General features: G+C 49.8%; 1 protein-coding gene across 1 annotated transcript in view; it reads right to left on the bottom strand.

The window, feature by feature from the left end:
• The window catches only part of TGFBI (transforming growth factor beta induced), a gene marked incomplete at its 3' end in the record, with an annotated part of 31,127 nt that extends 18,937 nt beyond the window's left edge, over positions 1–12,190 (bottom strand). Inside the window, exons 1-2 of the mRNA XM_084252358.1 lie at positions 12,040–12,190; positions 7,577–7,675 (exon numbers count right to left, since the gene is read on the bottom strand). Of these exons, the coding sequence (XP_084108484.1) occupies positions 7,577–7,675; positions 12,040–12,173 (233 nt within the window). The 5' untranslated portion in view covers positions 12,174–12,190. The remainder of the gene's footprint in view (positions 1–7,576; positions 7,676–12,039) is intronic.
• Positions 12,191–12,405: the final 215 nt, after the last annotated feature.

Raw genomic sequence — 12,405 nt, 5'->3', positions numbered from 1 at the left:
ATGGAGGGTTGAGGGACTGGGGAGCAGGACAGATCTAAGCAGAAAAGGCTTAGCGTAGAGGTACCTTAGAGCAGAGGGACTGAGGATGGAATCAGCTGCAGGCCTCTGAGGAGAGGAGTTTCTTAAGACCACAGTAGGGTAGAAGTGTCTTAAGAGTCTCCTTATATATTTCATCAAATCCAATCCCCTTTCCATGAATTTTGACAACACATGCACTTGGCGGAAAGTGGACTGATATGGAAGTCTTTACAAGGAGAGAACACGTGGGTCTCTCCAGTGTGATCAGAGCTAACTCTTGTCAGCACTCTTGGTGCCTTTCAAGGTGGCCTTTCTGCACCCGTGTCCCACAGTGGCTGGACGCAGAGGCATGCTGCTCACAGGAGAGGACGCTGCTCACATGCTGCTCACGCAGAGGATGCTGCTCACAGGAGCTCAGACCCCTAGCTGAAGGCTCTTCCCTGGGGCACCACGTGTGGCTCTCTGCCAGGAGACCTTCTCCTAATCCCCTCCTCCTTTTACGTCCTCTGTCCACAGTCTGGGTTCCTGCCATCCTGCGTGGGTATAAGCTTCTCTCAGCCTAAGTACAGTAGTCCAGGGGTTGAGATGGGCACACAGCTGGCAGTTTCCCTGCTCCTAACTTCCAACACCAGCCCTTCCCAGGACGGGCTTGTCTGGCCACAGAGAAGCAGATGGCAACCGAAAATGGAAGACTAAGAAGACAGCCCACAGAGACAATCCTAACCAAGCCTTTCTGAACTAGCAGCTCTGTTCCTGGCCCAGCGCACCATTCTGAGGCTCTGGCCCTGGGCAGAACACACGGACTATGGGGAGACAGGGCTGGGGCACGGGCAATCACAGTGACACAGGTCTCCCCAGGTCCTTGTATTCCCTGCACAATCTGGAGACCTGTGACTGGAGTCTCATCAGTAAAATCTATTCTGTTAAAGGCTTCTGGCTTCTCCTTAACCTGACACAGAAACAAAAGTAGAAACCATAGGTCAGAAAAAGCACATCCTTTAGGGCAATCCTTTCCTTGTTCTGCCTTCCCTGGTCAGAAGAATTTGAGAAGAAAATGAGGAAGGAGCTCTATTTAGAAGTGCACTGAAGGGGCCAGGGATGGAGGGAGAGGGAAAAAGAGAGTGTTGCTTCAAGGTCTCTGAGCAGATATTTGGGAAGCTCTCCTCCATTCTCCTTTACTGTTTTGCTCCTGATCAGATAAGGAGAAGCATTGCTATTTTCCTCAAAATGATTCTCCAATAGGGCCTCCCCGGTGGCCCAGCGGTTGAGCGCTGGGTTGCGAAGCTGCCCGTAGCCTCTGCAGCACCGGTTCGATCACCGGCTGCTCCCCGGCCACTGGAGGAGGGTCCCACATGGCACGTAGACCTCTCCTGCCGCCGGCTGCTCCCCTCAGCAGTGTACTTTGGTCCTTCTGCCTGTTTTGTTCCCTGCTCTGGCTCTGGTGACTTCTCTCACCCTCCCGCGCTTCTGACTGTACCCAGTGCTTGCATAAATAAATAAATAAATGAATAAATAAATGTTAATAAATAAATAAATAAATAAATAAAATAAACGGGACTTCTTTTTTTTTTAAAAAAAAATTCTCCAATAAGTTAATATATTAAGGCAAACCTGTCCATCTCCCCCAGCGCGCTTCCAGGTTTGAGCCGTCTGCTCTAGCTGAAAAGGCCTAGGGGTGAACTAGACTCTCAGGTAGGAGGGGCAAGGAGTAGATCCTGAGAGCCGGATTCCTGGGACAGCAGGTAAACTAATCCGTGTCGGGGTTTCCAAGTGAATCACAGAGCAAACACAGACCTGTATCGTCTAGACATTCGACCTGGTGCACAGACTGCTGGCCTGAAGGGGCTCATTTTCTGTGCTCTGGACTTGCAGACAGTTGGGATTTCTTTTGCCTCCCAACAGAAAATCAAAGTCTCAATTTCCCTGGTGAAAAAGAATGCTTTAACCAGTTGCCAACCATCCAAAACCCCATCACGCCCATTCAGCAGGTTCCAGCTTGGCTAGCAATGAAGACAGTCTTTAGAAATGTACATAGATTTTTTTTTTTTTTTGGTGAATCTACTTGTGTGGTAAGAGGGCATTTTCGGGGGGGAGGGCTCCTGGATGCTGTGTCTCCTCAGTGCCCATGCCCTTCATCTGACCAGGGGTTTGGGAGAGTCCCCTTGCAGCAGGAGGTAAGAATGGCTACCAGAATAGGGTGAAAAACCTGAAGAAAGTAGGATTCTGAGCCAAAGGGCCTCTGCTGACCGTGAGGAGGCCTTGTGCCTGGGACCCACAGGTTTTAGGGCTAAAGAAAGAGAGGAAATATTTGGGGCAGTTCACCCAGGTGCTACAGGCTCTATAGGGCTGCTCACTCATGGGTCTCCTCATGTCACTGACATTAGCTGTAGGGCTGATTCTGCCTGGCGGCAACAGAGTACAATAGCTGGACCTCAAGATTCTGACTTTGACGGGAAGACTTAGAGCAGGCTGCTGAGGCTTTCTGTGCTTCTGTATCCCCAACTGTAAATGGGCTAAAAATCATATTGATCTTATAGGGTGACTGTGAGACTGAATGTGCTTCCAAGTACTTAACAGATGCTGATGTTTGCTGAACGCTCGGTCAGTTGTTGAACCTCTGCTTTAAAAACTCCAGGTATTGGGGCCTCCCTGATGGCGCAAGGGGTTAAGCACAGCACTATGCAGCAATCCGCAGCCTCTGCAGCAAGAGTTCAATCCCCGGATGGCCAGGGAACAACCCATATGGCCCAGCAGACCTCTCCTTACTCGCCCGCTGCTCCCCTAGGCGGTGTATTTCAGTCCATCTGCCTGTTCTATTTCCCACTCTGTCTCTGGTGAATCTTTTCACCCTGCACACCTCTGGCATGTACCCCAGTTCTTGAATGCATAAATAAATAAATAATTCTTTTTTTTTAAAAAAAACCCCAAAACTCCAGGTATTAAATAAATAAATATTCCAAGGATAAACTTTAAAACCGAAGTTAGATTAACAACTCCATGAGAACAATGTTCTGCCTGAGACCACTGAGCACATCACATTGTAATAAATAAATCCTCCGTAACACATCTAGCTCAATAGATGGGGTCTGTATGAACTTCCTTTGTTGTAACAGATTATTAGAAATTTATTGAATTAAAACAATACCTTTATTATCTTATAATTATGGATGTCAGAGTAAATATTGGCCTCAGGCTAAAATCAAAGACCACATTACTTTTAGGGGCTTTAGGGGAGATCCCAATCTTTGCCTTAGGCAGCTTCTAGGGTTTCTGCTTGCCTGCCTTGGCTTGTGGCCACATGACCAGGTTTTCTGGTCACCTCTGTTTCTTCAACCTCCACTGCCTCCTTCTTCTAATGCTCTTTCTTTCTTATTTAACATTTTAAATGGACAGGTTTATTAGGAAAAGGTGAAAGAGCACAGTTACAGGTGGTCTGGAGAGCTGCTTAATGCCCTTTCTGGTTACATTTACATTCCAGATAATCCAGGAATAACCTCCCCATCTCATGATTCTTAACTTAATAGTATCTGCAAAGTCTCTCATTCTACATAAGGTAACATACTTATAGGTTCAGAGATTAGGATGTGGACATCTTTAGGGACAATCATTACTGTGCTTACCAGAGGGTCTTGCCCCAGATGACACATGGGTTCATGCAAATACAGAACAAAATCTTTGTCAGGTAAACTGCCCTCCCTGGGATACAATGGGACAGAACTTTCAGAAAGGACTGCCTGACAGAGGTGTTTTGTGAACCCTTGGTGAATGTCAACATGAGGTAATTGGGAGCAGGTTATCCAGGGGGTCCCAGCTGGCTACACAAGGAATCTGAAATAGGCGAGGAGGTGCGGGTGAGGGCCTGGGTTGTCTGGCTTCCCTAAGAGCTTCTTCTCACTGTCTTCTTCCTTTTCCTCTTGGGATCAAAGCTGTGGGACACAGGAAAGGTGTGTGTGTGTGTGAGGGGGTGTCTCTTCCTCAACTTCATTACAGGTATCTTTGGGCCCCTAACCAGAATAAGATGGACTGGAAATAGCACTGCCAGCTGGTGGAAAAGCAGGACCATACAGCAGCTGGTCTGAGTAAAAGTTTAATCTTTAAGCTTTAACACAAAGCTGAGGAAGTACTAGTATCTCAGCCCTAGGGCAAAGCAAGGCTTGCTACTAGAGAGGGGTGTGTCCTGCCAGCTCATCTTGGCTCCAGAGAATGGTTATTGCACTTGTGAAATGTGTTGTTTGTGAAACCACTTCCAGAGAGAGACACACGTTTGAAATGCACGGGCAGCTGTCACCCCTGCCAGTTAGCATCTTGGCCCTCCCAGTGCCACGTTTATGATGTCTGAGCTCCTACTGTGACTATGGCATCCCCATGATGTCAGCTCTGAGTTGGCTGTTAAATAGGTCTCCTCACCAGGGCCCACACAAAAGAAGCCTGTGGAAAGGCAGCAAGAAGGCCTGACCACAGTTTCCTGCACCATTGCTCAAGTCACTGCACGTCAATATTTTTATGGATACTGATCAAACCAGGGCCTGAAATTGCAGAGTAGGAAGCTGTCTTCCTACCAACTCCTTTGTTTGATTAGCTATTGTGTCACTCCGGTGCTCTTTAGGATCTGAAATAAAAGTTAAAGTGAATTTCCAAGCAATAAAATTCGCTCCAGTCATTAAATGGGGTCCTGCTGGCAACCACTTCCTGTAATAAAATCTGTAAGTCAGGTTTGACAAATAGCACCAAAGACTCCAGATCTTCTCTTTTTGGAAATGCAGAACTATTGTGTGAAGACAATGTAGCCAGCTTGATAGGAGTGCTGAGTGTGCTGGGCCCGCCCTCCCGTCCTCCCTTCCTCCCTCTCTAATGGAGGCCAAGTCCCCTAGGCCTCACAGCTCTGCATGGTGCCAGGAACCTGGGTCCCTTGACACTGCAAAGTCCTTCCCCACCATCCTGTGCTTGGTGCTGCTAGTCTGCTTTCAAGCTCAAATTCTCCTTCTTTAGGTCTCCGGCCCATAGGCCCCTTGGTGACTTGGTCTCCCCCTCCCCCAAGACAGTTTGCTCCCTTTCTTTTTTTCACCACAGGCGGCCTCTTCTCTGGAGTCTTACTGAGAAAACCGCCATGCCTGAGCTGGCCCCATGCTGAGACGCACTGTCTGCTCCGACTGCCACTGTGCTCCACATTTCCCCATCTGGTCTGCACCCAAATAAATGCACCTGGAGACCATTTTCAGAGATGATGTCAACTCCAGCCAGCACAGCTTTCTCCCCTGCCCTTCCTGACCACCCAGGATATTTAACTCTTGGCAGCTCCCACCCGGGTCACACAAGTGAACTGCGAGCTGCTGTCTCTCAGCTCTCTCAGGGACAGAGAGATGCCTCCAACCGCTTCCCCTTTCCTTCCCAGAGTTCTCTGGCACTCTCCCAAGTCAGCACCACCTTCCTGACACTGCATGAGATGTTCCAGGAAGGGATCCCCCTGTCCTGGACCATGAAGTTTTCCATCCACTCATATTTTCCTAGCCTCGTTTCCTCTTTTTGAAGCTGCCCAAAGTACCAGCCACACTGAAGACCAGGTCAATGGCTGGGGCTGGCCACTGGCTCTGCTCCACCCCGGTCTACACTCATCTATTCCTTTCCGAGTCCCTGGCTTATAGGCGTGGGGTTTGTGCGTGTGTTGGGGTGGGGGAAACACACCATCATGGCACCACACTCAAAGCCAAACCTACCCAGGGGAACACGGGAACACTGGGTCATCAAGAATATTCTGCCAACACACAGCTGTGCTGCCCGTGCCTTGTCCTAGCACAGAGAGAGTAAAGGTTGCAGAACCAAATTAACTTTAGTTGGGCAACTTCTTCAATACAGAATCTTCCAGAAATACCGTGGACAATGCTGCCACATGGCCATCCAATTTGTAGGGAATCCTGAACTACTAAACGTGGGGAGCCCTTGGAAAGCCAGATCTCTGAGCTGTGGTAGAGCTGCTTGCTTGATATCTGTGCGTTGGCCACCGAACACAATTATTTGCGGCCTCGCTCTATGTTTAAGTAAAGAATTCATTAGTTTTATTTGAGTAGATAATAAATGTACAGGGAGAAAACCAGAGAGTATTAAAATTATTTTTTTAAACTTAGCCCTGAGGAAGGATGTACGGCACAGAATTTGCATAACCTCTTTTTGTCCACTGCAGCGAAAATTATGTCTTCATTTTGTTCACTGAATCTGGGAGCGTGTCCTCTTAGCTCGCTAGTCTTTGGCTTTGAGGCTGGGCTGGGTTAAGTGGGGAGCCAGCTGTCATGGACCTGCCTCCACAGGTTCCCAGGGAGCTGCTGGTCTGTTCTACACTGAGTCCTAATCCCTTCCATTCAAACTGGGACTAATAATGGTTTCACTGAGTCAGGGTCACAAATTGGGATATTTATTTCCATGTACATTTTAAAGAAAGGGCATTTTCCCTCCTTCATTTGGTTACAAAGTTAGAGGAGTTGTCTGCAATGTTACAAACAAAAGATTTAAAAATCCCTGCCATGGTAAAGTGTTTAAGATAGTGACTTCTAATCCTCCTATTATGCAGATCAGAGGAAGGCCACGCCCTCACAAGTGGTTCTGGAGGCTTTGCACAGCACATCTTCCTGTCTGTAGGAGAGAGCCAGCTTGGAGATCTATTGAGGGTTGCTGCCAAAACAGATTAGGTTTCCCCAGAATTCTGTTGGAACATGCAGGCCACCCTGCTTCCACCAGGCAGCAGGGAAGTCTAGGTGAATGCCGCCTCCCGCCATGCTGAGGCACCGACAAGCCCTATTACAGCCACACTGCTCCACGCCCCACTGGCACTCACTCTTTTTACTGGTCTAGACTTACAAATTTAGAAGGTGGTGTTTGCCGAGCACTCCACGTGCCAGATACCATATTCAGCTTCTCATGTGCATTACTCCATTCAGTCCAGCCTATTGTTTTTACCATTTTACAGATAAGGCAAAGGAGGTTTCCAATGAAGCAACCTGTGCAGGTAAGTGGCAGAGCCGGGATCTGAATCAGGAATGTGGCTCTAAGCTCTTAATACACTATGCGGTCTCATAAAGTGCGTATTTCTAGGCAAGCTCAGTCTTTGTGGTGATCTGGGGAAGTTTGACCTTAAGATTACAGAGCAAAGGTGTTGTTACTTAGCATAAATCACAAACGGGTTTTCAGAATCAAAAGCTGGTGGCTTCTCCACTGAGTATTTCTGTCGTTTAGTGAGGATTAAGCACTAGACAGGCAGGCAGACAGACAGACACAGACACAGACACACACTTTATGCTTTGTGTATTCTTAAATCAGCCCTGAAAATGTATACAATTCATGTCAGAGGCTTTACAACGCAAAACAAATTTGCCCAGTTTACTAAAAACATTAGTCCCCATTCACAATTCCCTGACATGCTTGCACATGCATTTTCATGGCTCCCATAGCAGCCTGGCCTTTCAGAGGCCAGCCACGGCCAGCACAGGCCTGCAGGCACCTGCAGCCTCCATGCACACAGCACGGCCTCTGTGGTGGCTGGCAGCCTTGGGCGGCTACAGATACTCACGTTGATTTGCCACAGATTTTCCTCTGGTACCACTGCTTACAGTTGGTGAAGTACTTCTTGTTGGTGCCAATGAGCTTCTGCACAGCACACACATTGGGGCTGAAATCAAAGGGCAGTGTTAGCAAGATGGTCAGCATGTCTGCCCTGTCTCCACGTCCTTTCCACCATATGGACCCACGTGGGTCATTAGAACAGATTCTCAACACGAAGAAGACACAGTCATTTCATTCTTGCATAAACTTTGGCCTTCCTGACCCAGATTTCCATCAATACCCCATCAACATTCCTCCGAAATTAAAAGCTGTCAAAGCATTGCCAGAATTTCATGTTACGTGGCCTTCTCGGTCATGAACATTTGCTAAATACAAATGCACCTTAAAATTTAAATAAAAGCATCTTGACACTTTTCAGATCGCATGTTACCAACTGAGAAAGCTAGTGAAGTCAAAGCGGTGTGTCTGGCTAGCAGAGCAGCTTTGAGAGCGGTCAAAGCCTTGCTCTGTACCCCCACTTCCACAGGCTTTAATCTGGCATCTTAGTGCACACCACTGGGCCTGCTGCATGTAGTGAGGGGAGATTGAATCTGGGGTCCCAAAGGCAGCCCACAGAGGTGCCCTCCTGGGATGAGATGCTCACCCACTAAACTCAGAGTTGTTCATTACTTAGGCCCAGCTTGATTCCCACTTCTCCCAGACAGCCATCCTCCAGTGCCCCAGATTACACTCTTCTGTCCCTCCTCTGATGTGGGGTGTAGCACCTATTTTCAGGCTGGGATCCAACAGAATCCTATAACTTAGGGTAGATGCTCTGGCTGGTTCTTTTTTGTATGTTTGAGATGGGGCCTAGCACTGGGTCAAGGTGGAATGAACTGGTTGAAAATATTGTGTGGGATTCTCAAGGACCACCCAGCTCAGGAACATTGTGGAAAATCTAAGTGCAAACATCTTGGGGTTCTGTTGAGAAGTCTTTCCCAGAGCAGCAGGATTTTGATTTTATGTATCTTATTCTAGTGTATCAAGTCTTGACCCAAACCATGCTCAGGCCAGGTGGTGGCAGGAGCTCCACAGGAATGCCCGGAGAGAGGATGCCGCTGAGTTGAGTGGTGAGCCGGGAGGGCCACTTCCCGGAGCAGGACATGTAGTTCATCTGCTGAAGCACAAGTCAGAGGGGAGCAAAGCTGAGCCGGAGGGCTTCCAATGGACTCAGGAACTCCAAGCATCATTCCTTACTATCAGTTCCTCTGGGACTTTAAAAATGTAATCACAGCCACCATTTGATGTGGATGGCACTACTCAGGAAGACACTGATGGTGCAGTGAGAGCTACGCCTCTCTTCCCATCACCTGGACTACGGGAACTCAGTTAACTCTCAAATTTTCAGTCAGTTATTTCCCTGTCTTGTCTCTTCTACCACATGTCCAGTTTGTGGTTCAGTAGGCAAAGGTGAGTGGGTCAAAGAGGCACAGTAAATATTAGTGAGGTGGTATAAGAACCTGAGGGCAAGGGAAGTTAAAATGCTGAGAGGAAACCGTAGGCCGGCAGCGATGACAGTCATGTCCCCTTCTTTCTGTGTCTGACCAGGTTCTGGAAGCCTCCAGAGGATTCTATCAGAAGCTACCCTGCTTCTCTGTTTGCTGTGTGGGATTCGCAAGTTATAACAAACTCCAAATAACCCCTGGAGAGTCCCACTGGTCACGCTCCAGTCCTAGGTGCTGTTCACTACTGTACAATCTCCGCGGTTATTCTATCTAACCAAGGAGGAAGCAATTACTGTCGATGAATCCCTTGGCATGTTGTGTAGGCGTTTGGCGAAGCTTTAGTGAGTCTTTTGTGGATGTGACTCCAGCATTCCTCAGCAGAGTATCTGAATGGCTGTGGCCCTTTGAGACAGGAACAGAGGAAGGGGTAAGGGGTGGGAAGATCAGATTGTGTAACCCAGGAGGCATAGGCATTACAGATAGGAAATTTATGCTGAGGTTTAACTGAAGTGAACAGGTCCTTCCTGGGCCTTCTGCCTCAAGCACAATAGCTTTGCTGTTCAACCTGGATTTGAAAATCAAGTGCTTCAGGAACTTTGTCCAGTTTTGGTTGTTGCTATTTGGAAGTATGATGCATTTTTACTTCTCTCTTGGTATTATTTTTTCCCTCCTACCTATAGTTACACAGACAGAGCTGGGAGTCAAGAGAGTGTGCCACAGTCATGACTTGTCCAACAGCTTTCTGTGTCTGGACTAAGTAAGCCACTGCATCCAGAAGCTGCAGAGCTGCGCTAAAGATGGAAGCAAAGCGGAGATGGTGATGGTGACCGAGGCTGCAGGGAGTAGGGCATGCTCATCTCCTCCTTCACATCTGGGAGCACGTCCTCAAAACAGCAGAGATTCCCCTTCCCTTCCACCCATTCTCACCCATTCTCACTTTGAATGAAGGGTTGGAGCTTGGACAAAGTTACCCATTTTACACAGGGTGCCACACCCATATGCCCGCCAGGCGGCCCTGTGATGTTTTCAGGGACTGTTAGATCACAGTAAATGCAGCCCCGCCTCAACCGTTTGTCAGTTTATCAGTTGTGCGTGCAGATTTTACGAGGGCAGGGGGGCAAGTGTGATGCCTTAGCCCGGCATGGGTCACTGCAGGTCTTTCCGACTGTACTGTCAGAAGCAAATCAAGAGGCTTCCCCAACAGGGGCACTGAACGGGTGTTGGGGAGGGTGGAAATCCAATATCTTACATGAATAATAAAAAGCATCATGAATAATCATAATAGAGTACGTGCATTTTAAAAATGCCCTATTTTCTTACTGGCCTGCGTATTCTTTGGGTTCAGAAGGGAAGGTTTGCTCAAGAGATGGTTCCTGGTGGAACCCCATCAACTCCTATGGGGCAACTTCACTGTGGTGTGCAGACACCATTCTGGTTGGAGATGCTGCCAAGCACACTACAGGGGTCCCCTCCTGACTTCGTGGCTAAGATACAAGGGCACAGAAACCTCCTGGGAAGGCTGTGGCACCCAAATATGTTCCATTGGAAAGAAAGGCAGAGTACAGTACAGAGGTGAGCTGAGCAGAGCGAGCACAAATGCCACGTGTTTCCCTTTTGACTCTGATGCCTCCCATCCCCCCTCGCCTTTTGATGTGACCCCTCACCCTTTTGTAACCACAGCCTAAGTCATAGGGGATTCTCCCAGTCCCCTAAGGGTCTAGGTCATGTTCTGATGCTCTTCTCTTTTAGGGAAGGAACTGAGACTTTGGTCTGACCTGGCTCAATATCCCTCTGCAGTGGCCAGACTTCCCCCCCCCCCCCCCAGGTCCCTTTCCCTGCTGCTCTGCGCACCTGAAAGTCCAGGTGAGATCCCGAGGCCTCAGGTAGAGGGAACAAGGATGATCACTCCTCTTGAGGGAGTATTTCTGGGGGTGGGGCGTCAAGAACTGTAAAGTCCTATGAAGTCAACTCTAATCCCCCTAACAGTGAGTTCTGATCTGAGTACAGATCTCTCCAGACATACAGCAGTCTGGGCACTACCTGGATATGAATGCCAGCAGCTATATGACTCCACCCACATACAGTTTTACCTAGGGGTGTGGGCAAGCAGGTAGGCTGGAGCTGTAGCACAGCCTGGCTATGTGTGGAAGCAGATGGTAGCATTTGGGATGTAGAAATAGTGCCCACCTCTGCCTGGGTTTGCGCCAGGGTCCTTACCAGGTCATACTCTCTGCCTGGCTTTGCTGCCTAAAAATCTATACATCCTCCATCTTTCAAAGGAGTATCAGGAAAGATAATGCTCCACATTTACAAACACAGATGTTGTCTTAAGGTAGAGTTTAATCTTGGCTCCAGTGTATACTGCAGGATCGTGGGAAGGTGGGTGTCCGCTCCAGACTCAGTTTCCCCATCTGTGCCAAGTGTGTGAGGCCAGGCAATTCTCCGGACTTTCATCTGGCAGGAGAGGAGATGCCACATTGCCTTTGCCATCCCAGAGAGCACTGCCTGGTACCAGGTGGTGGCTACAGGGCCTGGCCAGGTGAACAATTCCCTGGGGGCTTTGGATGCTGCCATCTTGAGTCCCCTGAGGTGTCAGGATGAGGACCTGGCAGGGCTTCGATGTACACTGCTCAGTGGGCTTCCTCTCTGCCCTGACCAACTTTCCTAGGAGATTCTGGGCAGAGAGTTGCCAAGTCCCCTTCCTCTTATCGGCTGGGAGGAGAACCGAAAGCCCTGGTTCATCTCCTGCTCTTGGCGTGAGTGTGTGGAGGTCACTGCCACTCTCACACTCTTCCTCCAAGAAGCCTCTATTGCTAACTTTAGCTCTATCTTCCACCTCCCTCCCCCCAACCTGGTGCAGGGCTGGTCCCTCCAAGCACCCCACGCTGCCCACATTTCCTTCGGGCTTTGTCCTGAGTCCAGTCTGCGTCGATGACCGCAGCGACCGCCCCTCCCTCCGCCACCCCACGCAGGCGGACAGGCTTACCCGTGCTGCCGGCCCCGGAGCCGGCTGTGCTGCAGCACCAGTTGGTAGGGTGACCTGGCGGGTCCCGCCAGGCTGGCACCGGGCCCCAGGGCCAGGGACAAGGCCAGGGGCAGCAGCCGCACGAGGAGGGCCATGGAGTGAGCGGACAACGGCGTGGGAGCCAGCGACCCGCAGGCGAGTGGTGGCGGCGAAGTGAGCGCGCCAGGGCCGCAGGGCCAGGTTAAGTAAGCGGCGAGCGGGCGGGAGCGGCGGCGAGGGGCGGGAGGGGCGGGGAAGCCAGCCTAGGCGCAGAGGGCGGGCAGCCCAGCGCCTCGCCGCCCCCGCCTCCCGTCCCGTCCCGGCTGCGCCCCGCGCGCTCCCTCGCTG

Source organism: Talpa europaea (genome assembly GCF_964194135.1).
Source record: "Talpa europaea genome assembly, chromosome: 13".
NCBI classification, from domain to species: domain Eukaryota; kingdom Metazoa; phylum Chordata; class Mammalia; order Eulipotyphla; family Talpidae; genus Talpa; species Talpa europaea.
Note: the sequence above shows the minus strand (reverse complement) of the source record. Positions and strands in the feature narration are given on the sequence as shown.